The 24,999-nt window shown below is 41.5% G+C and overlaps 1 protein-coding gene across 1 annotated transcript in view; it reads right to left on the reverse strand.

The window, feature by feature from the left end:
- The window catches only part of rnf175 (ring finger protein 175), a 168,543-nt gene that overhangs the window by 127,221 nt on the left and 16,323 nt on the right, over nucleotides 1–24,999 (reverse strand). Inside the window, exons 2-3 of the mRNA XM_039750278.1 lie at nucleotides 23,878–23,915; nucleotides 16,346–16,487 (exon numbers count right to left, since the gene is read on the reverse strand). Coding sequence (XP_039606212.1) covers nucleotides 16,346–16,487; nucleotides 23,878–23,915 — 180 coding nt within the window. The remainder of the gene's footprint in view (nucleotides 1–16,345; nucleotides 16,488–23,877; nucleotides 23,916–24,999) is intronic.

Raw genomic sequence — 24,999 nt, forward strand, 5'->3', positions numbered from 1 at the left:
CCCTACAAAGGTAATAGACTGCGCCCACGGAAGTTGCGCAATATCATGCAGTTTTTCACTTAGACGGTAGTAGGATGGCAACCCAGCAGTTGTTAAGTATGCCATATAGAGATTATAGGATGATTATCGTCAATCTGACAATGACACTATCCAATCATTTGTCCATCTCCATCAGTCCGCCTTGCTGTGTGGGAGAGCAGGCCAATCTGGGAAAAGCAGACCCGGGGTACAATGGGTAAAGGAATTGCCCTCCAGGCGCAGTGGGTTGGTTGTGTCATTCCCTTCTCCTCTTGGTCCATTGTTGTCCAAAGTGATGAACTCCTTCAGTTACTGTCCGTCTCCAAAGTGCACGGTCCCCAGCAAAGCGTCTCAAACTGTATACGTGTAATGGAGCAGGCAGTGAGAGAACACTTCAAGTAGACTTTCCAGCATTTCTTCAGTCCACCTTGAGGTCAGGGGTCCTTCAGTGAATTCACCATACAGAACCATGTGGGGAAGCAGAGACTTATCCATGTAGATAACGTGCCCAGGCCAGCGTGTCCAGGATGGTAACCCAGCAATCAAGTATGCAATAAAGAAATTATAGAAGTAGGAAGAGGACTGGGAGAATTTCCCCAAACGGGCAGGTGGCAGCACAAACAGCCTAGTTGGTGTGGATGCAGCCCTTTGCCCTGCCTCATTGTCTTTTAAATAGATATTGGGGTTCAAGTATTTACAGTGGCGTAGCTAGAGTTTGTGCTGCTCAGGGCGGGGCGGGACGGGGCTCGGCTTCAATTTGCTGCCTGAATATGTTAACATATTTAAACAGAAAATTAAAGTGACGTATAGAGAAAAATTGAGATACATTCTGCATAGATTTATAGAGAAAGAGCAATAATTTTTCACATATAATTATTTATAAGCATCAACTAGACAAGAACATAGTATAGACGCACTGATAAGCTGAGTTCTAATTATTAGTTTAATATAATTACGCTGCGAAAACCAGAACCAGTGTAGTGTACAAGTGATAGGTGGGGATGTTTTCTGCACAGAACAAAAACTTGGACTGATAACAAAACAAAATTATAAATTGTAAATTAGTTGTTTATCTTCCTAGAAATTATTATCGGTGTAATGTTTCTGTTTATTTTTGTTATTGCCTCATACATTTCAGCTGCTGTGTCTGATGCCGTCACAGAAGGACAGTCTGAAAATTATTTTTGAAGTATTTGTGGATAAAAATCAGAGAACTTTACTTTTTTCATTCATGAGTGATATTTTTCCAAACCCTGCTGCTTACATATAAATTATACTAAGCCTTTTGTCCAATAATGCCGCCCGGTGAGGAACGCCAGAGACCAGATGGAACTCTTGGGCGATAGCCTCAGGACTCAGACAGGTCATATCTGAATCTGGAAGTATTCACAGTCTGAGGTATAAAGCTGCCTCAGTTCTACAGAGTGTGAAGTCAGAAGGTGAGCTGGTGGCAGGGGATCAAAAGGTAGGTAAGGAATTAAAAGGCCAGAGCTAAGAACGAGGGAGAGAAAGAAGGGGGACATAACAGAGCACTACATACTATTTACTGAGTGGGAACGTTGAGGAGCCACTCCATAAGAGAGACAGGGGTCCAGGACGTGCAATGTAAAGCCCAGAGAGGCCACAGAGTTTTGTTTTCTGTTTGCTTATTTTTGTCTCTTTACGTGTGCTTATGCCTTTAATCCTTCCAGTATAATAAACTCCCAGGCTCTTTTATTACTTTGGTCTGCTTGGCTCATTGTGAGGTTCAGGAATGAAATGAAAATACCCCCTGTGTTTACAGTATATATTAACTTTATCCCAGCAGCACTGCGCACAAACGAGTCACCAACAACAGACAGAATGCCAGTCGTAAAAAGAGGTGAATCTACCTCTCTCTATTTAGAATAATGAATTAGATAATTAAAAATAAAAAAAACTGAAAACACATTTAGCCAGTTCCTGATTTCATCTCTTTGGATTTTCAGTGTACCGTGTTTATACTGTAAACAGAGCAGTGGTATGGCATTAGTCGGCTAAACATAACATTGCTTTGGAGAACACTTAATTCTGTTTTGGCTCTGACAAAAAAAGGTTATGCTGAAATTTGAACACTTCTTAAGTAGAATAAAGAGGTGGACATTTAATCCAACAAAAAAGGAAATGTGCTTTGAAGGCGATCTGATAAAAGGAAGAGAATGTGATGTGCCCAACTCTGGTAACGCTATGGAAACAAACAACTACCATCCTGATATTCTGAGCCTTACACGTAAGAAGGCTGGCTGTTTGACAGCAAGCTGTAAGCAATAGGACATCAATACAGATAAGGAGAGAAAATCTTATTTTATTTGCCTGACATATCTAGTAATGTAAGTCATTTAATGGTGAAGTTAAAAGAAGGAACTATCATAACAAAGTGTTCTGGTCAATTCAAGTGGTCATTACTGATGCAGCACACATCCAGCATCCTGGGTTTTATTCTCATGCCTGTTCGCTTGCACGCTCCCCGGACCCCCTGATTCTCCCTACAAGCTCTGGTTCCAGTTCCTTCCTGGAAGCTGAACCTTTGCCTCAATTCACCACCTCAGCCAAAAGCTCAGTGGGCCAATTGCAGGGAGTGGTCTTTCATCTGCAATCAAGGCGTTCCCTATTGGGCAATTTCTGGAATCACTTCTTGAATAAGGAAAGTCTGTGAAAGTCCTGGTGTTGTCCCTAATAACACAATAAACATTCCTGAGAGAGTTATTTAGGCAACAGTACTCAATGCTTTCAAGTCCACTTGATTACCTGATGCACCCTGGACTGTCACACAAAAGGACCGTCTAACTGGAAATGAAACAAAAACCATACACTGTTTATAAAATATCTAAGTGTGCTATGGGAAGAAGTGCAAAGCATTAAACGAATGAAAGGAATACAAACTGGCCATTTTTCAACAATTAACATGGACAGAGAGTGCTGGGCTCCATTTTTGTTCATCAATTTCAAACTGCTTTGTGTTTTACTTCCTGTCACATGTGTGTGCTGGAGAGAGAAGCTTAAGGGCTTTGGTGATGGTAGGTACCCACCGAACCAGGGGATGGCGATGTTTGCAAATACCCTCACTCTTCCTCCCTCTGCAAAACAGAATACTGACAGCCATTCCATCTCTGATGTCTCTTCCGTTGTCCGCTTTCCTTGATCCGACCCTTCCTTCCTGGAAGTCATATGACCAGCAGTTCAGCCATCTTGGAGTTAGTTCTGTTTGGAACTCACGTCTGAAAAGACGTTTTCCGCAAGCAGTTGCGATTCCTTTGTTTTGTGCAAACCTTTATTTATATGGGCTCACGCTGCTGTTTCCAACTTTTTCAGTACTCATTATATAATTAGTAAAATTCACAATTACTTTTTTTTTTAGAACTTGTCACAGTGCTCTTCGCCTACACTAATTAAAGAGTGCTATACAAAAGTACACCCAATTAAAATGAATTGAATTATCACTCCCAGGGTTACTTTCAGAGCACTTTTTGAGTCAGGAATGACCTTATCCAGTCCTAAAGCTGCCCCCAATACAATACAGAAAGGGAAGTACTGTAGTTAAAAAAAGAAAAATTCCAAATTATATATGTTTAAAAAAAAAATCAAGCTGATGGTCAAGCTAGGGACATGGAAGAGGGGGAAGCACAGCTGTATGGCGTGTGCGTTTGAAACATGGTGGAAAAACTCTCTTAAGTGCATGGGCCATTGGAAGTGGGGTCAAACATACTGTAGTTTTGAGAGGGACGTTGTGCCTTCATCAAGTGTATCCTTGTCTTGGGTTAGAGATGTACTGGATGAGGAATAAGACTCTGTGAACTTGAATTGAAGAAAGAAATCCTGTTACTCAATAGCATGTAAGACAGGTACTGTATGCAGGAGTAAGGGTGAGATGTGCATGGAATGCATTCTACAGCTATTACTCTAAAAGGTTCCTGTAACCAAAGCTGAGAAATAACAATGGGATATTAAAATCTGTGAGCTTGGCTTTTGTTTAATAAACATTATTTTTAACATACATACAAACATTTCAGAAATATAACGTATACGATTTGCTAATTGCAGCCAGGCAGACAAATATTTTCAGGCAACTGTGACGACATGAGGATTGTATAAAGCAGTGGTGCCCCACACTTTTTTGGCTTGCGAGCTACTTTTAAAATGACCAGGTGGCATATATATATATAAAATATAAGCACACCATTGTTTTTCTTGTGAAATTCCAATAAGTTTGATGTGTCACATGACCCTCTTCCTACTGAAAATACATAGAGTTGCATCCAAAGGTAGCTGGCCGACTTCAAAATGGCCACCATGGTCACCACCCATCTTGAAAAGGTTCCCCCTCACATATACTAATGTGCCACAAACAGGAAGTTAATATCACCAACCATTCCCATTTTATTAAGGTGTATCCATATAAATGGCCCACCAGAAAACGCCGTGTGACATATATAAAATATATACATATATATATATATATATATATATATATATATATATATATATATATATATAAAGAGTATACTTTGATACATAAAATATATGATCTCAGACCTTGCATAACTGAATAACCTTCATGGCACAATAACAGTTCAATATATTTATGGTCACTACAGTATTTGGATTTAATAATCTTCATGTGGGCTGAAAAGGCTGATCACAAAGTAGAACGCATAAATACATAGAGCAGGTTAATAATGCAGTCAAGGAGGTAGCTCTTGTGCAAGGACTTCTTATGCTTAATGATCAGAGAGATTGAATATATTGTTTGAGACTTGTAGATCATCAAATTTGTGTTGCCATCATGGAAAAGTAGTGTTTCTTCCTCATGAACAGGCATATCCATGAGAATTAAAAGATTTGTTTTTTGGTGAAAGTGAAATCCACATAAGCGAGCAGCAGAGATGAGAAGTGACTGGCGCGTAGCGTAGGATGGGGACTTGGCGGGTGAAGCCCTCTAGTAATATGCATATGTACTGTATATAATGTATATTAGGAGTGAAAATTGTGTTTAAAAAGCTATTTTAATTTCTCTTGTCTTAAATCTATCTGAATTGGTTACTGGGAAGGGATATGTACTGGTACTGGTTCAAAGTATGTGCTGCAGTTCTAAACAAACACACTCCCATGGGACATGCACCCGCTGTTGGTTACAGTACGTTACTGGGAATGGCGGAAGATGATAATGTATTCAGTGTGAAGAGCTCTACAGTCCATTAGAGAGTGAGTTGATGAAGGTGAAATCTTAAGTAAAGTTGAAAAGAACTAAGGCAAGAAGGTTAATTTTGATACGTACACTTTCAAAGGTGGAAAAAAAATGTGTGTAGAGACCTGTGTGGGAAGTGATGAGGAGCAGATAAGTCTTGTAATTATGTGAAGCACTTTGAGGTGGTTTGAACATTGTAAGTACATACAAGATAGAGAATCACCAGATAAAGATGGGCACTTGCAGAAGGGTAGAGGCAATGAGATCAAGAGGGAGCCTAAAGAAGATGGAGTCATATTAAGGTTTCTGATAGGAGGATAATTCATCTAATTTCCAAAGATGGCCACATTGAGGAAAACAGAACAAATGAGTTTGAATGACATCCAGGCAAGCTAGGCAAGCCCAGATAATGGCAGTTAAAAGGGTGGCTGTTTTAAAACATTGATGAGAGTTACAGGATGAGGGTTATCATTCCAAAACACATTAAATTTGTGTTTCAATTTCAGCATATAGTTCACAGAAAGGCTGTACAAATTAATTAATTAGCTTGAGAGCAGAACATAAGGCTCATGCAGACTCAAGATTCAGGAAATTTTAGTTAGATGTTGAGAATCAAAACAACGAAGAAGAAAAACAATTCCAAACTTAGAAAGTGTTATGGAGGAATGGCTTATGAAAAAAGAAATGACAGAACTTTACCACTAGAGGGTGATGTTTGTATTGATGTGCAAGCTGTTGTCATCTACTGTACATGCTTACAGTATTGTAGAGTAACACAGCAGAACCACTAGGATTTCAAGAAAATCAATATCAATGCTGAAAGATTACAGCAAAGACCTTTATGGATACTGCACCGTTTAAATTAAAGACAGCGACAGAAAGAGACATATTAGAGAGGAGAAAAGCTGAAATTTACCTAAGGTTTTTGCACAATGTTTTTTTTAATGACTGTAGTTGTTCTTTTTGTTTAGTATTAACAGATCCCCATTTTCTGTCTCATCACTTATTCTCTGATGTTTCAGTTCCACTTGGCATAGGGAATAGCAGGCAGGAAAGACTGACACAGGACATGGGCTGGGAGTGTCAAGGCTTTAGGAAATAGGCCATGATAATATGTTGTCAAGTCAGTACAGAAGAAAGGACACCATCAGGAGTCAAGATGCCTTTTATACAAGTGGGATGTCCTGAAAGGCTTAAGGGGCAGAGGAACCCTGGAGCTACAGGGCAGACCACAAAACAGGAAAGCCTGGGTCTTCGTACAGAAAGACAGCAAGGCCATGATGAGCTAGCATCAAGTTAAGATACCTGCAGCCTGTCAAAGGGAACCACACAATCCAGGGGTGGGCAAACATAGTTGTATGGAAAAAGACATGCAGGTTATGATAATTACAATAGCTATATTAACTCAATAGCTTTATGAAACTTTATTAACTCAAAAGAATATCACAATGGCACAGTCTCGTTACTACTCAAATTGCCGGCCTCACAATCTTAAACCTACTTTGCCCACCCCTGCATGTAAAATCAATGGCCAGTTTGTTCTTTAAACGTGGTGAGGCAATGCACAAAAACAACTGTCTTGCCCTCACTCAGGTTTAGCTGTTTAAATAAATCATCCATTTTTGTTTATCGTCACTTCTTGGTATTATCCTGTGGAAGAGGGCATACATATATATACATTTTTGTGTGTTACTGTATTTATTTTAGTGTGTTCTCCTGCATATAAGATTTAGATCTGATTGAATCTTTGTCAAATTTATTTAGAAGTTCAAAAACTTCTAAAGGATTCACAAACTTGCTAGTTTTTTTTTTATTCATTTGCGGAACCCATGACTGAGTGATCGCCAAAATGCACTGGAAGTGATTACCGATATGTATGTAGGCCATTTTCTTCCATTGCTCCATGGTCCAGTTTTAATGTTCATGTGCCCACTGAATGCACTTCTGGTGGGGGACAGGGGTCAGTACAGGCACCCATACCAGTGTGCAGCTACGCAGCAAGCTGTGATGCACTGTGTGTTTGGACACCTTTCTCACACGGACAGCCATAAGTTTTTCAGCAACTTGTGCTACAGCATATCTTTTGTGGGATTGGCTGGCCTTTGGTCCCCATGCACATGAATGAGCCTTGGGTGCCCATGACCCTGTGGCTGGTTCACTGGTTGTCCTTCTTGGACCACTTTTGGTAGGCACTGAAACACTGCATACTGGGAACACCCCACAAGACCTGGCCCTTATCAAAGTCACTCGGATGTTTTAGCTTACTCATTTTTCCTACTCACAACACATAGCCTTCAAGAACTGACTCTTCACTTGCTGCCTAGTATATACTAGGCACCACTGTAATGAGATAATCAATGTGAGCCACTTCACCTGTCATTGATTTTAATGTCGTGCTGATCAGTACATTTATAGTCTCACGCACATATACATAGCAGACTGCAATTCTACTGCTGCTCCAGGGGTTGGTGCTGTGTCCAAATGCCTCTCTCTCTTTCTCCCTGTGCAGAGAGGTTGACTGACGGCTAGGACACCGCTGACATCACTTCTAGTGCTGGCCACATGGACCCGCCTCTTCCTGTTAGAAGTAGGGCTGTGCGATATGACCAAAATCTTATATCCCGATATTTCATTTCATATCCCGATATCACGATATAGTACATTTTCTTTGTATTCAGTGAATAGTTTATATAATCACCACTCCTTTTTTTTTCATTTAAATTAAAAAAATCAAAAATGAGAAGTACTCAACTTGTAATTATTTCTGTTCTTTTATTTAGGACATTTGAGCAAATGTTTGACTTAGAATGTAAACATAAAATGTTAATGTATCAAATATAAAACACTTTTCAAAAACAAATTACTAAAGGCCCAATATAAAATACTGCTATATAAAATGCCTGACATAAACAAAATGTGAACTGTAGCAGCAATAACTCTCACAACATATATTAAATATAAAAGTATCAAAGCACTAACAACTAAACTATATAAGGCCAATAAACCCTTTAAACAAAATAAATACAAGTCTAACATTAACTGTCAAAACCAAATGTAAACATTGTACTTCAAACTGTAGCAGCAATAAGGCTTACGACAAAAATATATTAAATATATAATATTAAATATAATATTTTTTAGGCTACATTCTAGTAAAATGTTAATTTGCACATCGTAGTGTGGCAAATCTCCGTTAATGAGTTACAGCTGATCGCCCGTGCGTGGGACTGGACGGCGCTAGCGTGTTGATGCCGTCCAGCCCCAAGCACGGGCGATCCGCGTAACTCGTTAACGGAGATTTCCGTGTTAATGCAGTTGTGGCGTAAACGTAATTTTAACAAGATTAACGCTGACAGCAAACGCTGCAGGGAAAATTATGCCTTAAGCAAATTGTTTTGGTAGCAATTAATCTTCCAAGCTTTTAACATGCTCGTTTAAATAGTACCTTTACAACTGTAATATCCTACGTGGCCTGCCTCTCAGTTGTAAACTCTCTGCATGCTCGCTCACGTGCTTTTTGCGGAGGTAGTAGAAGAGGTTTGTCGTGTTGGAGTCTGTGATAGCGATCGGTTTGCAGCATAATTTGCACAGTACCGTTTTCTGGTCCGTGTCAGACTCTTCAAATCCAAACCATCTCCATACTACAGAGGTAGCCCCTCGTTTAGGAACAAGGTCCTTCTGTGTGGAGCTACCTGGTGTTGCCTCGTCTTCATCAGCCATGCTAGTGTGTCTGCATCCACGTGGTGGCCATCAAAACAATGAAAAAAATATTGCCGTAAACAGTTTATTTTGCGACACCACGAAACAAACGATAGCGTAATGTGCAGCGATAGAAGTTTTCATATTGTCATCCGATATATATCGTATAACGAACAGCCCTAGTTAGAAGGACCCAAACCGGACTTTCCACCACCTTGGATCAGTTCTGTCCTGAACTCTCATCTGTAGAAACAACTCTGCAATATTTTGTGTTTTTAATCTCACTGCCTTCAAATATATGGGGGTAACTTTCTTGGCACCCCAACTCTTTCCCGTTGTCCTCTATTTCTTTTACAATATGCACAAACAGAATTTTTCTGTTGGTGTTTAATTGTTTTGTGTTCTAGTTGCTTGTATTTTTATGCTATTTCAAACTGAAGTGTATTCTCAAATGTAATTATTGTATGGTGTGCTTTATAACAATAAACTGAATTGAATAAACTACTGTATACCATATAAACTACCAGTGCACTGCCTCCTGCCATTCCTGAGCAAGCTCTGCACTGGTGGTGCCTAAGAACACAGCCATGAATACAGAATGGGACTAAAACATCCTCCAACAGCAACTTCTCCCAGCCATCCATCAACAGTTTGGTGACCAACAATGAACAATCCAGCATGATGGAGCAAAGGGCCATGGATCAGGGAACAAAATATGGAAATTTGGGGTCCATGGCCAGGAAACTCCCCAGACCTTAATCCCATTGAGAACTTGTGGTCAAGAGGCGGGTGGACAAACAAAAACCCACCAATTCTGACAAACTTCAAAAATTGAATGGGCTGCCATCAGTCAGGATTGGGCCCAGAAGTTGATGGACAGCATGCCAGAGCGAATTGCAGAGGTCTTAAAAAAGAAAGAAGGGCCAACACTACAAATATGGACTCTGTGCATAAACTTCATGTCTTTGTCAATAAAAGCCTTTGAAACTTCTGAAATGCTTGTAATTCCACTTCAGTACACCATACAAACATCTGACACAAAGATCTAAAAACACTGAAGCAGCAAACTAATTAAAATTAATATTTGTGTCAATTCTCAAAACTTTTGGTCACGACTGTACAAATTGTACAAAAACTATAAAGCCTTAAGCATTTTACAGAAATGTTTTGTGCATTTTATGATGTCTTTGCTATTCCAGCTCAAAGGTAAGGAGACTAATATCATTTATCTGCCTGCATTATTGCACATAGTCACATATTCAACATTTTTATTAGCACACTGATGACACATTTATAAAGATTAGCCTTGGTTAATATTAGAGCAGCTTCCTTGATGTTATTTTTATGTTCTTTGTGAGTTAATGAAATTTTTTACTTCTTGAACTTGTAGAAATTTTTGCAGGGCTGTCAACTCCTACGTTTGTCACAAGTCCATTATGACAAGAGGACTCTTTTGAGTCTTAGAAATTGGTTCATTAAGGGACTTCAAGATCTTTTAATGGAAGTTGTCATGAATTTATTTCCTTGAGGCATGATGTACCTCTTCAACTAGTGTGATTATAACCTCACTCTGTTGGTAATGTCCAAATTAAATGAACTTATACTGGGTTCGGGCAGCCTAAAACAAGCCTGGCTGGTGTAACAAGTAGGGGGTACAAATGAGCCCCAAACCCCAGACACAATCACACCAAAACCAGTCACGGTTTCACAGACAAGAATACGACAACCAAAGTACAAACTGCCCAAAATACAGTCCGCTTGCACCACACTCCTCTCGTCAAGTCTCACTCATGTCCTCCTGACTCTGACTGCTTGGTTAAGATGACACAGCTCCTTTTATCTTTGACCCAGCAGCACTTCCGGGGCTAGGACGTGGTCCGCAGGAATAATTTATGGGTCAGACAAGAGGACCATATCCACCTGCAGTGCCTACTGATGGCACCCACAGAACCCAACAGAACTGTATTTCAAAACTCCAATTCCCATGATGCCCTGTGGGCATCTGAAGGGGGCCCGAATCCCAGGGATGCTGTCTTCGAGCATAACGAGAGACATAGTACCCAGATGCTGATGTTTCTCTTGGTCCACCCAACATCCTGGCTTCCCTGAAGGGGAAGTATTCTTGTTCCCATCCAGACATACAGCCTGTCTTTCCACTTTCTTTTATCATGTGTAAGAATGGACACTGTATAGCGCCTGACCCGACACAGATTGGACACGGGAGGCACATGTAAAATAAATTTTTATTTTTCTTTGTCTGTGGGCTACGCCTTTCCCCGTACCCACAGACACAACACAGTCCCAAGCACTTAAGCACACAAGTAAAGCAAAGCACTTCTTCTCCCTCTGGCACCACCACTCCTCCCAGGCAACCTTGTCCTCCTCCACCCGACTCTGGTGGTCGCTGGCTCCTTTTATAGTTCACCTGGCAAGTGCTCCAGGTGCTTAATCACCGAGTTCCAGCTGCACTTCTGGGTGTGACGTATATGCTGTCCACATGGGAGTCCCAAACACAGCACCCCTTGGCGTTGCCTGCATGACCCTGCAGGGCTGCACCCAACTCCAATTACCAGGGTGCCCTGTGTGAAACCGAGGCACTGCTCCACCACAGGGGGATGGCCATCTAGCGTCCAGGGGGAGGTATTGCAGAGTCCAGGGCTGCTCCCCCTGAATATAGTGTGCAGAGGTGTCCCGACTGGGAATGGACCCCAGCCGCCTGCCACACATGGCATCCCATCTGGGCAAGCAATCACCCTCTGAGGGTCTCCTGTGGCACTAACACTGGTAACTAGAAACTAACAGCTTTAATTTGGTGAAATTCACCATGATGGCAGTAACATTGTCACACCTGAAGACTGCATACTAGATTATTTTTCACCAAACACTAGAGCCACTTTATTCCCTAAACTCTCCTCGATATGAGTCTATGACACAGACAAAGACTGGACTTGGCACTCACAAGGGTACAAAAGAAAAGGTGCAGACATCATGCGACAGTCGCCAAGTTGGGATGCAGGACCAACAACACTTACTTTGCATAGCGCCATCCTAAGGTAAAGTGCAAAGACAGTGGTGGGCATAAGGAGGTTTACAGTTGTGAGAACGCGAGGCTGGCAATTTGAGCAGTTACAAGATTGTACCGAAGTGCACTGAGCCATTGTGACATTCTTTTGAGTTAATAAAGAGCTAAAATCCATGGAAGGATTGGAGGATGAGAGTATTTTCAAGACTGTTTCTTCCCCCGGACAGACAGAGGGTAGCCCCCTTGGCTTCCAGCGGGTCCACGGGTTATGAGCATGGAAGCTCAACCCTGTTGGGGCCTGTGGCCTCCAGCAGAGGGCGCCTGGATGTTTGCAGGGCCCTATTTGGCAGAACTTCCGCCACATCCGGAAGAAGCTCGTTGGGCACCTGGACTCCTTCCGGGTGCCCTATAAAAGGAGCCAGAGTCGGGAGGAAGAAGGACGAAGCTTGTGAGGGAGCAGAGGAGGTGGAAAGACTGTGATTTAAGAAAGAAAGAAAGAACTGTGTAGTGCTTTGTTGCTGAGCAAAGAAAAAGTGCTCCACCACTGAGATAAAAGTGTGTTGTGTGCTGGAACTCGTGTCTCTGCCAGTCTGTGTCAGGTTAGGGCGGCTGTACGCAATGCAGTGGTCCATACAAGTTAATAATTCTATTGTAATAATCATAACCTGCATGTCTTTATCCATACGAACAAATGTAAACCTACTTTGCCCATCCCGTAGTTACATGTATCTTTACCATCAGAGCACAGACAGACTAAGTGAGCCAGAGGCGGGTAATGAAGTAGTACCATTATGGTTTCAAATTATTCAATAAGTTACTGGAAAGCTAAACTCAGAAAATCTGACAGTATCTGAAAAGCTAAATGATTTCAAATGAAAAGATGATTTAAAAAGTGACTTGATTAAACTAACAAAAATAGCACTATTGAGATTTAGGAAGCTAAATTAATGCAAAAACTCAACACTGCAGTCACTCAGAGTTGTCACACATGCATGTGCAGTTAAAAACTGGGAAATATCACATCATATAGAAATAACTCAAAAACGATGTTAGTAATCACAACCACATTAGGGCCGAGAGAAAAGAATGCACTTTCATTTCTTGAATGGTGTACAACAATTGCAGGAAATTATTTGAAAATGTTCACCTTCTGATGTGAGAAGTATGCTCCTTTTTCTGACCACAAACACAAAAGTAAAGCCAGCTCTAAAGACTGATAATAGACAACAGATGACTTCAAGGCAAAAGAAAAAAAAAACCCATAAAAGGTTTGCTGTCTTTTTGCCTAAAAGCATGGATTCATGAAATCAAATATTTTTAAAAATCGGATCCCTGGCATTTCCATTTTGTGAAGAGCAGCAATCAGGACAGAACCCAACACTGTGGGCTCTTAGAAGAAGGTTTTGAGCTGATTTCTTTTGAAGGCCGAGCTTACTGTACCTCAGCACACATTTCCACTACAAAAGAACTTTCTTAGGGGAAAAAAGAGAAAAATAGATAACTTTTATTATTAGTGACAATTTAATTTAAAAATAAGTGGAGAGGTAGCGATTCTGAACTACACATCTCTTGAGGGAACGAGGCACTTTATTATAAATCATAATTTTACTACTTGCTTTCAGTGATCATTAAAATATAATCATGTGTATGCTTCCAATGGAACCTTTAAAAGGTGCTGCTGTGTGATATGCGTCTTATAAGACAAAAAAAAATGTACAATCTTTAAAAAAAAGCCAAACATACGCAATAAGCACTGCACTGCACATCCACCATTAAAAGCATCCCGATAGGAAAAACTACGGCCTGTTTACAGCAGGATCACAAGGCTCTGCAGAGAGTGGTGCGGTCAGCTCAACACATCACTCCGTGTGCACTCCCTAACTTACAGCACATCTACACCAAGCGATGTTGGACGAGGGCAAAGAAAATGATCAGAGGTACCAGACATCCTAACAACGGTGTCTTCTTGGGACAGTGGTCACGAAAAAATGGGGCTGCAGCCTAATGACTGAAGACTGAGGAGGAGCTTCTGTCCATAGTCTGTCTGAATTTTGAATGAGGAAAGTGTCTACAACTACATGGCGCCCTATTGTTAACTATCTTACATTAAGATAGATAGATACTTTACTAATCCCAAGGGGAATATGCAAGTTATTAATTTAGTTACTATCTACAACATATTTCATAATTCTATTATAATGCAAACTACTGCACTCATTTAAAACAATGATTTTTATTGATATTCCACACTACCAGTCGAAGATAGATACATTTTAAATAATTCTGTTATCTATCTTTTACCCTAGGTGACCTTTTAATTTGCATTTACGTGAACGTTTCTTCACTGGCACTGCCTCTGTGAGCGCGTGCCCATACAGCCTGCTTCTCAGACTCTCATTATTTTTGAGGCGGCTTTCTCACATCCTGTTCACTTTTAGATTTGCAGTCATTGAAAGTGACTCTCTGTATACCTCTCAGGCCATTTCTCCTCCTCGTGTGTTTCACACTTGCACTTCCTCTTGTATTGCATCACCAAAGCCAAACTGACCAATCAGAATACTCAGAGGGACCGGTCACACAAAACTTTAGTGTTTTATTAGACAGACGGATAGATAGATAGATAGATAGATAGATAGATAGATAGATAGATAGATAGATAGATAGATAGATAGATAGATAGATAGATAGATAGATAGATAGATATCCAGTCCTTTATGGACTTGTTGGAGTTTAGCAACTGGGTGTTTCATTACATATTGCAATGTATGCATAATTTATATGTGACAAATAACATTTGATGACGGCACGGTGGCGCAGTGGGTAGCGCTGCTGCCTCGCAGTTAGGAGACCCGGGTTCACTTCCCGGGTCCTCCCTGCGTGGAGTTTGCATGTTCTCCCGTGTCTGCCTGGGTTTCCCCCGGGCGCTCCGGTTTCCTCCCACAATCCAAAGACATGCAGGTTAGGTGGATTGGCGATTCTACATTGGCCCTAGTGTGTGCTTGGTGTGTGGGTGTGTTTGTGTGTGTCCTGCGGTGGGTTGGCACCCTGCCCGGGATTGGTTCCTGCCTTGTGCCCTGTGTTAGCTGGGTTTGGCTCCAGCAGACCCCCGCGACCCTATTCGGATTCAGCGGGTTAGAAAATGGATGGATGGATGGATGGAAATAACATTTGACTTTGCTATCTTTCCAGAAAGAGAATATAAAACTTCAATAACTGAAAAATCCTGAAGTTAGTTAGATCTCCGACATTAATTGTGTTGAGAACAGGCCACTCAGCCAACCAGACTGGTCCATCTTATTCACCTAGATTGTTCCAAAATAACATCAATTCAAGATCTGAAGGTCCCTAAAGACCTACTCTCCACCACACTACTGGGTAATTTCTTCCATGTGACTAGGCGGAGTGGTGGCTCTGAGGCTAGGGATCCGCACTGGCAATCGGAAGGTTGCCGGTTCGAATCCTGTAAATGCCAATAGGGACTCTGCTCTGTTGGGCCCTTGAGCAAGGCCCTTAACCTGCAATTGCTGAGCGCTTTGAGTAGTGGAAAAGTGCTATATAAATGCAAAGAATTTTATGGTTCTTTGTGAGAAGAATACATTTGTAACATTTGTTCAAAATCTGCCCTTAACAAATTTTCAACCGTTTTACCATTTACTTGTTGCAGCATTTATTATAAAGTAACAGATAGGACCCACTGTACTAATTCCTTTCATAATTATAAACACTTCAATCAGATAGAAAGATAGATAGATACATAGATAGACAGATGGATAGACAGACAGACAAGGCACTACATAATAGATAGACAGATGGATATGAAAGGCACTATATGATAGATAGTCTGAACCCACACCAGGTCGCCTTCAGTCTCTCCTCATTTCTCACACCACTGAGTCCAAGAACCAGCCTAGTCGATCTTCTCTGAACTTTCACTGGCACTGCTATGTCTTTTTTATAAAATGGAGGCCCAAACTGTACACAATACTAATATTGAGGCCTCACTAGTGTTATATATAAACTCACATTCTATGAGTCATGTTGACTGCTACTGTCTTGATGTAGACAGTGACCAGCTCACTGTGACTTCTAGATCCTTCTTATTAGGGATACTTTCAAGTTTCAGACCTAACATTATGTATTCAACATTCTAACATTTCTGCTTGCTATGTATAATACCTTACATTTATTCCATATTAAATGTCACCTGCCACAACTCTGCCCAGGCCTGTATACTGTCCAAGTCCTTCTGTAACAAGTTAGCTGCTTCTACATTATCTGCCCTTCCACCTATTTTGATATCATCTGCAAACGTAAGCAGCTTGTTTTTTATATTCTTGTCCAGATCATTAATAACACTAAAAAGAGCAGCAGCCCTCTATCAAATAATCAAACTTATCACTTACATTGTAAGATCTGCAGTGCCTTTGTTTCCACTGGACCAAGACGATCTGTGCTATGACCAGCGCGGCTATGAGTATCAGGACCATTTCGGCATGCATAGCCTCATGACCTCTATGCTTTGCATGCATCCTTTCATGTTGGACTCTGTAAAAGAACATACAGGAAGAATGAATATTTAAGGTTTAAAAACAATCCAGGAGGAAGACAAAGTAAAAGGTGGTTAATTTAAATGCTTAGAGGCCATAACACTATTCAGATGGAATTTAGAAATATCAGCTTAAGTTAATAAATGACTTACATTTTCTAAATATGCTTACTTAAGCAGAAGGTTGCAAAGAGTGGAAACCTATCCCAGCTTTACTGAGTTCAAGGCAGGATTCAAATATTGACACGCCACCCAATCTGCCACTGAGCTACATCAGCAGATTTTCACTCATAAGAATTTTAAAAAAATGACAAACAAGAGAAGACCATTCAGTCCATCAAATGCATCAAAGTGCACCTTTATTCAGAGTATTATGGTACCTGAGGAAGTGCGGGTGCTCTTTTACTGGTGGAATTTACTGTAAACAGACAGCAGCCAAGAAGACTTTAGGAAAACGAAAAGACCAGGATGTTGGCTTCCCATCAAACTGTTGACACAAACTTAGTAATACACAATCTTCTAGAATGTCACTATAGGCTGAAGAATTAGTATTTCCCTTTACTGGAATTAAGGGGGCTAGCCCTAACCATTAAAAAACAACCCCAGACTATTGTTGTTCCTCCTCCACTAAACTTTACAGCTGGCACTATGCATTCAGGCAGGTGTTCTTCTGCCAACTGTCAAGCACAGATTCATTCATCTGTTAGCCTGTCAGATGGTGAAGTGTGATTCGTCACTCTAGGGATCAAGTTTCCACTGATCCAGAGTCCAATGATTGTATGCTTCACACCACTCCAGTCAACTCTTGAAAGATCTGACAGCTTTTTGGGTCTTCCACTGCGCTTTCTGACTTGAACTTGCCCACTTTCTTTAAATGTCGTTATGACAGCTTAAACAAAACATCCTGAAAATCAGTTTTATGTGCTGCTTTTTATACATTCACTGGCCACTTTATTAGGTACACCTCGCTAGCACCGGGTTGTACCCCCTTTTGCCTTCAGAACTCCCAGAATTCTCAGAGGCGTAGATTCAACAAAGTTCTAGAAACATTCCTCAGGGATTATGGTCCATATTGACATGACAGCATCACACATAAATATCCCAGTAACCCTAGAGATGGCTGTGAGTGAAAATCCCAGTAGATGAGCAGTTTCTGAAATACTCAGAGCAGCCCGCCTGGCACCAACAACTATGCCACATTCAAATTTACTTCAATCCCCTTTTTTCCCCATTCTGATGTTCGGTTTGAACTTTAGCAGGTCATCTTGACAACGTCTACAGGCTGAAATGTATTGAGTTGCTGCCATGTGATTGGCTGATTAGATATTTGTGTTAACATGCCATTAAATAGATGTACCTAATAAACTGGTTAGTGAGCGTATGTAGCCTTGTTGCTAATCAACAAGCTAATGAAAAGGGCAGGCTCAGTTATAGGATGCACACTGGGGCCCCTGGAAGATTGTAGCAAAAGATAGAACTAAAACAAAACTGAGTGCCATTATGAACAATGCTGCATATCCTCTCAATGACACACCAAAACTAAGGACTTTCAGCCAATGAATCAATCAGCAGAAATGTGTCAAGAAACATGACCTTGGGGGTCCCTTTATACCAAGAGCATATAATACATTGCGGTGACTGGGACTGCCAAGTCAGAAGTTTTCTTTTCTTTCTTTTAATCTTTATACCTTTTTTGTCATTCTGGTGTGTGCTCAGACCACAGTGTGTGTGTGTTTGTGTGCATATACTGTATATATATATTATGTAAGAAAGGCGCTATATAACGCCCAGCCCGACACAGACTGGACATGGGAGGCACAGGTAAAATAAAGAAAACTATTTATTTCTTTCTTCAGCTAGAGGGCACATCTTCCCCGTAATCCCTCCAGCCACAACACAGTCCCAAACACAGTACAACAAGCACTTAGCACTTTCTTCCTCTTGGCACCACCACTCCTCCTCCTCCTCAGCAAGCTTTGTCCTCCTCCCACTGGACTCTGGCTGCTGGCTCCCTTTTATCAGGCACTCGGAAGTGCTCCAGGTGGTTGATTGCCGACATCCAGCTGCACTTCCAGGTAAGGCTAAACCAGTGCCCAAAAGGGGCCAGCCGCTCCTGTTGCAGCACCCCCGACGGTACCTGTGGAACCCTACAGAGCTGCACAGAACTCCAACCGCTGCAAACCAGGGAGGCTGCCATCTAGCATCCAGTGGGAAATACTGGGCTTCCCACACTTGTCCCCCTGGCACATGTGGTGAAGGGGCGTCCTGGCCAGGCATGGGTCCCGGCCATCTGTCACTATATACAGTATATATATATATATATATATTATATATACACTTATTTATCTATTTATGAATTTATTAATTTAAAAGGCTTCTGTAAAAAGCTAAATTTTCCCCCTGGGCACAAATAAGGTTCTACTTACAAAACTAAATTGTTGCAGATTTATTAAAAAAGAAAAACTGAAATATCACATGGTCCTAAGTATTCCTAAGTTTTTCACACCTGGATTTGGGGATCCATACTGAGGAGAGGCAAGACACATGACAGCCCGCATGGAGTTTGCTAAAAGACACCTGAAGGACTCTGAGATGGTGAGAAATAAGATTCTCTGGTCTGATGAGACCAAGATAGAACTTTTTGGCCTTAATTCTAAGCGGTATGTGTGGAGACAACCAGGCACTGCTCATCACTTGTCCAATACCGTCCCCACAGTGAAGCATGGCGGTGGCAGCATCATGCTGTGGGGGTGTTTTCAGCTGCAGGGACAGGACGACAGGTTGCAATCGAGTGAAACATGAATGCGGCCAAGTACAGGGATATCCTGGACAAAAACCTACTCCAGAGTGCTAAGGACCTCAGACTGGGCCGAAGGTTTACCTTCCAACAAGACAATGACCCTAAGCACACAGCTAAAATAACGAAGGAGTGGCTTCACAACAACTCTGTGACTGTTCTTGAATGGCCCAGCCAGAGCCCTGACTTAAACCCAATTAAGCATCTCTGGAGAGACCTAAAAATGGTTGTCCACCAACGTTTACCATCCAACCTGACAGAACTGGAGAGGATCTGCAAGGAGGAATGGCAGAGGATACCTAAATCCAGGTGTGAAAAACTTGTTGCATCTTTCCCAAGGAGACTCATGGCTGTATTAACTCAAAAGGGTGCTTCTACTAAATACTGAGCAAAGAGTCTGGATACTTAGGACCATGTGATATTTCAGTTTTTCTTTTTTAATAAATCTGCAACAATTTCAAAAATTCTTTTTTTGTCTGTCAATATGGGGTGCTGTGTGTACATTAATGAGGAAAAAAATAATTTAAATGATTTAGCAAATGGCTGCAATATAACAAAGAGTGAAAAATTGAAGGGGGTCTGAATACTTTCCGTACCCACTATATATTTTTTAGGAGTCATGAAGTGTGCAAACTTTTACTCATATTTTTGATTCCTCAATGCAGCCCCCTTTTGCTGAAGTAACAGCTAAACTGAGTTTAACCCTTTCGAGTCAGAATGCCAGTCATTCTATGCAAGTCACCAACTCCAAACCATCACACTTCCTCCTCCGTGTTTGACAGTGACCTAGCACTCTGCATGATGAACCGAATATTTCAAATTTGGATTTATTGGCCCGTAAGACTTTCTTCCAGTCTGCAGTAGTCCACAGACTTTTTGTCCTTGAAGGAATGGCTTTCTTCCTGCCACTTGCCCTGTTAAACCTGCAGCAGAAAGTCTCCTCTTCACAGTACAGACTGACATTTGCTTTTTTCAACCACTGTGCTTGAAGCTGTTGTGCTGTGAGGCCCCTGCGACCACGCCAGCTGGTGACCCTTAGAAACTTGTCTTCTGATTGGCTGGTGACTTTGGGTTTGCCAGATCTCCTCCAGTTCCCAATTGCCTTTGGATTGTGTAGGACACTGCTGGACTTACTGACACTTTAATTTTATTTTTCATCTTCTCTAAATGAAAGACCTACACTTCTGACAAGCCCTGTTACAGCCGATGCTCCCGGCTCATGAGGAATTGATTAAAACATGGAAGGTAAAGCCATTTCCAGTTTCAATGGAACTTCTGGAATCGATGAGCTATCATGACCCACATCACTTGCACATTTGCTCCCACTTTTGCTCTCAACTGGAGAAGATGAAATGGTCTGGAGTCCTGGAAGATCTGTCCGGGTCAGTCTCTGTAAGGCCATACCTTGAGGTTGAACTTGGACTTATTGCCTGTCTAGGCTTTTGTGTAGCTTTGGGTTTCTTTTTCGTTTCTTTCCGAGCCCCCTCTTTACCGCTCATGTTTATATATGCTTGCATATACTGTAATAGAACCTCCTCGAGTTGGGTAAATACAGGATACCTTGGGATGATAAAAAATAAGAGAAAAATTAACGCCACCGCTAACAGAGTTCCGCTTCAGACGGATAAGACCAACAGACCGAAAGGCCTACACTTCCAAGGGTAATAATGCTCTGCCTCATTTCCTTTGTTAATTGCTGTTTTATTGCCAATATCACTGGAATATTGTCCAAGTAGTACATCAGAGGGTGTAGTAACACAAGTCTGTCCCAACTCTGCTTTAAGACACACAGAGGATTTTTAAGTATTCAACAGAAGTTTGGTCACCTGTGACAATTGTTTGCTTCAACTTGCAAGTCTTAATTTGCTTTAATTGCTGCAGAACATCTGTAGGTTGCAACCTGTTAGTTGTTCCCTGAAGAAGGCCCATCTGTAATATTCTGATATTTTGCTAAACTAAACTTTAAATTTAAACCTTTGGCAGTTTAGTGTTTAAACCTTTTCACTATAGTAAAACCTTGGATTGCGAGTAACTTGGTCTGCGAGTGTTTTGCAAGACGAGCTAAAATTTTTAATAAACTTTAACTTGATAAACGAGCGAGGTCTTGCAATACAAGTAGTCCGTATACGCTTTGTCTGCCGAGCATCACATGGGGATTGTGGGTAATCATCTCCCATGCTCGTTCTCAGTCGGCGTGCCTCACTCATATAGTCAACATCCGTATGCGCGTATAATGTTTACTATAGCATGGTGACCATGTGTGTGTGCTGTGACGTGCGAGTCCCTGTCATGCTAAAGTACTGAGACTCAGCCTCGTGTTTTGGGGTACAACACCAGCTTTATTCAGCATTAAACAGGAACAGCATGGTTATTTATTGTAACGGGATCTGCCGGTCTCCTATACAGAGACACAGCAGTCAGGCAGGGTCGTGACCAGGTTAGTGGCTAAGTAATACTGTGCCCTTGCATTTATAATGTTCCTTGTATCACCCATCAACGGCAGGTGCTTATAGCATGTCCACGATCTTTTCTGATTCACTTTTACGGCAAACTGCTACAGCACTGGGAGCCTGCGGTTGCCTCGGGACGCTCTTCAGCATGTTGTCCCATTGGGTGGATTCCCAAAAGAGTTTAGAAACCTTACAGTGCGTAAAGCATTTTTTTTTATTTTGTGTCCAAGTGTAGTGACTCTTCAGGCAAAAGCAACTGTCATTGTATAGGGTCCTTGTTAAAGTCGCAAACAAAGAAGAAGATTCCAGTGAGCCAGTGGCTTAGTTAGGGTGAGAGTCGCCCTACACAATAACCTTCCTCCTCCCCTCTCTTGTCTCCTCCCTCCAGCCATGATTCTTTTCAAAGGTAAAGTGCAGGTTAATTTGTTTTACATATTTTTACTTTATATTTTGTATTAATCATTGATGGAGAAGTATAGAGAAGGCCAGAAGGAGTTGCATTGCGTCTTTGTGGACCTGGAGAAAACATATGACAGGGTGCCTCGAGAGGAGCTGTGGTATTGTATGAGGAAGTCGGGAGTGGCAGAGAAGTACGTAAGAGTTGTACAGGATATGTACGAGGGAAGTGTGACAGTGGTGAGGTCTACGGTTGGAGCAATGGATGCATTCAAGTTGGAGGTGGAATTACATCAGGGATCGGCTCTGAGCCCTTTCTTATTTGCAATAGTGATGGACGAGATTAGACAGATGAGATTAGACAGGAGTCCCCGTGGACTATGATGTTTGCTGATGACATTGTGATTTATAGCGAGAGTAGGGAGCAGGTGGAGGAGACCCTGGAGAGATGGAGATATGCTCTAGAGAGGAAAGGAATGAAGGTCAGTAGGACCACCAAGACAGAATACATGTGTGTAAATGAGAGTGAGGTCAGTGGAATGGTGAGGATGAGGGGAGTAGAGTTGGCGAAGGTGGATGAGTTTAAATACTTGGGATCAACAGTACAGAGTAATGGGGATTGTGGAAGAGAAGTGAAGAAGAGAGTGCAGGCAGGGTGGAGAAGAGTGTCAGGAGTGATTTTGACAGCGGGTATCAGCAAATGGTAAGGTCTACAGGACGATAGTGAGACCAGCTATGTTATATGGGCTGGAGACGGTGGCACTGACCAGAAAGCAGGAGACAGAGCTGGAGGTGGCAGAGTTAAAGATACTAAGATTTGCATTGGGCGTGACGAGGATGGACAGGATTAGAAATAAGTACATTAGAGGGTCAGCTCCGGTGGGACAGTTGGGAGACAAAGTCAGAGAGGCGAGATTGAGTTGGTTTGGACATGTGCAGAGGAGAGATGCTGGGTATACTGGGAGACGGATGTTAAGGATGGAGCTGCCAGGTAAGAGGAAAAGAGGAAGGCCTAAAAGAAGATTTATGGATGTGGTGAGAGAGGACATGCAGGTGATGGGCGTAACAGAGCAAGAGGACGAGGACAGGAAGATATGGAAGAAGGTGATCTGCTGTGGCAACCTAACGGGAGCAGCCGAAAGAAGAAGAAGAAGATTTTATATTAATCATTTTTATATGAATATTTTGGGTTGTAGAACGAACCATCTGAGTTTCCATTATTTCTTATGGGGAAATTCACTTTGGATTACAAGCACGTTTCCGGAATGAATTACACTTGCAAACCAAGGCACCACTGTATTTTAGGTCTTTCAATGCATTTCAATTGATTAAATTTGAAGAAAAACCGAGGTGTTCTAAAGTGTTTGACTGGTAGTGGAGCTGTTACACAAACATATCCTGAAAGTGGTTTAATCTGTTCAGTCAATACCTCCTATCATAATATTGAAACAATTACTTTTCGTGGTTATTTGATTTTTATTAACGCTGCTGAGATTTTTCATGCTGAGGTGTTATTTATAACATCTGTTGTATCTGAATTCTTGCCTTGTATTCCAATAACTCAAATGGTGTATAAAATGTAATATGTTCACAATATAAAAAAAATACATCTTAAAACATTTTAATTATAAATCCAAAAATTGCCAATTTTTCAAGGTTCAATGATGCGATTTCACAATAATGGAAAAAATCTTTTGCATATAAATTTCTTGTAAATGGAATTGTCAGAGTGCCAAAAACACTTACTTCCAGTGGTCTTCTGGGAACATTTTTGAAAGTTCAACCTATGAAAGAGAAAAAAAAAAATGTTTAGGTTTGACAAATGCTACACTGGCATGTAAAGTGACTTAATAACTCAGTTCATACTGTTTTAAAAATCTGCTGAGCATACTTTAAAGGCGATACAAGAGTCTTTTTCATGTGGTTCAAAAATTAAAAACACAAGTTATGTTTCAAATCTCAGCCGTTATTGCTGGGAATGGCTCAACTGAAGAGCACCAGGCCATTTCCAAAGTGACACGCTGCTACTATGAAAGACAACTTCAGTCTGACTATGCATCTGGAAACACTCAGAACAGAGTCAAGGGAGTGCTGCACACCATCAGGCGGGTTACTGGGAATATAAGCTCTGCTGAATTTCGCCACTCACCACTCACAATGATGAGATGGCCTACGGAGGGGAGACTTCCTTTCTGACAGTGGTGTGAAGACCACAATCTCTCAAACAAGACGCTGATCATAGACTTCAGAAAGCAGAAGACATACCTACATCAGAGGGAATGCGGGGGAGAGGGTCACCACTGGGAAGTATAACTGTTCTTGGAAATGGGATCAAAGACCTGAACTGGGCACAACACCGCGATTGTTAAGAAAGCACGCCATGCCTTTCTTTCCCCACAGATGTCTGAGCAATGCTCAGTGTCTCCAACTGTGCTCAACAACCACTACTCCAGGGTTTTCCAGCCTGTGGTTGAGGCACTGCAGGTGGGCTGCGGCCGACCTCAGATGAAACCCCGCCAAGCTAGCACTCCGACAATCGTGGTCGATTCACAGCAGCAGTGTCACAGGTGGATCGCGGTTGATCCTGGACCACCTCCCCAACTCCTACTCTGATGATCGTGCTAGATTCGCTAAGAAGGAAAAGCATTAATGATCGCACTTCATTCACTTAATGCTCTAGCGATTGTGTGGGAACCCCACACCCCCCGCTTTGACATACTTCATTCACCAAGGGAGACCACCACACTTCACTCAGACAATATTGACAAAAGCGTCAATTCTAAATATCTGCTTTCTTACCTTAACCCAATAAACAAATATATCTGAGTAATGCTGGGTACTTCAGATATACTGATGCAAAAAGGGATT

The sequence above is a fragment of the Polypterus senegalus genome, chromosome 4, assembly GCF_016835505.1.
Source record: "Polypterus senegalus isolate Bchr_013 chromosome 4, ASM1683550v1, whole genome shotgun sequence".
NCBI classification, from domain to species: domain Eukaryota; kingdom Metazoa; phylum Chordata; class Cladistia; order Polypteriformes; family Polypteridae; genus Polypterus; species Polypterus senegalus.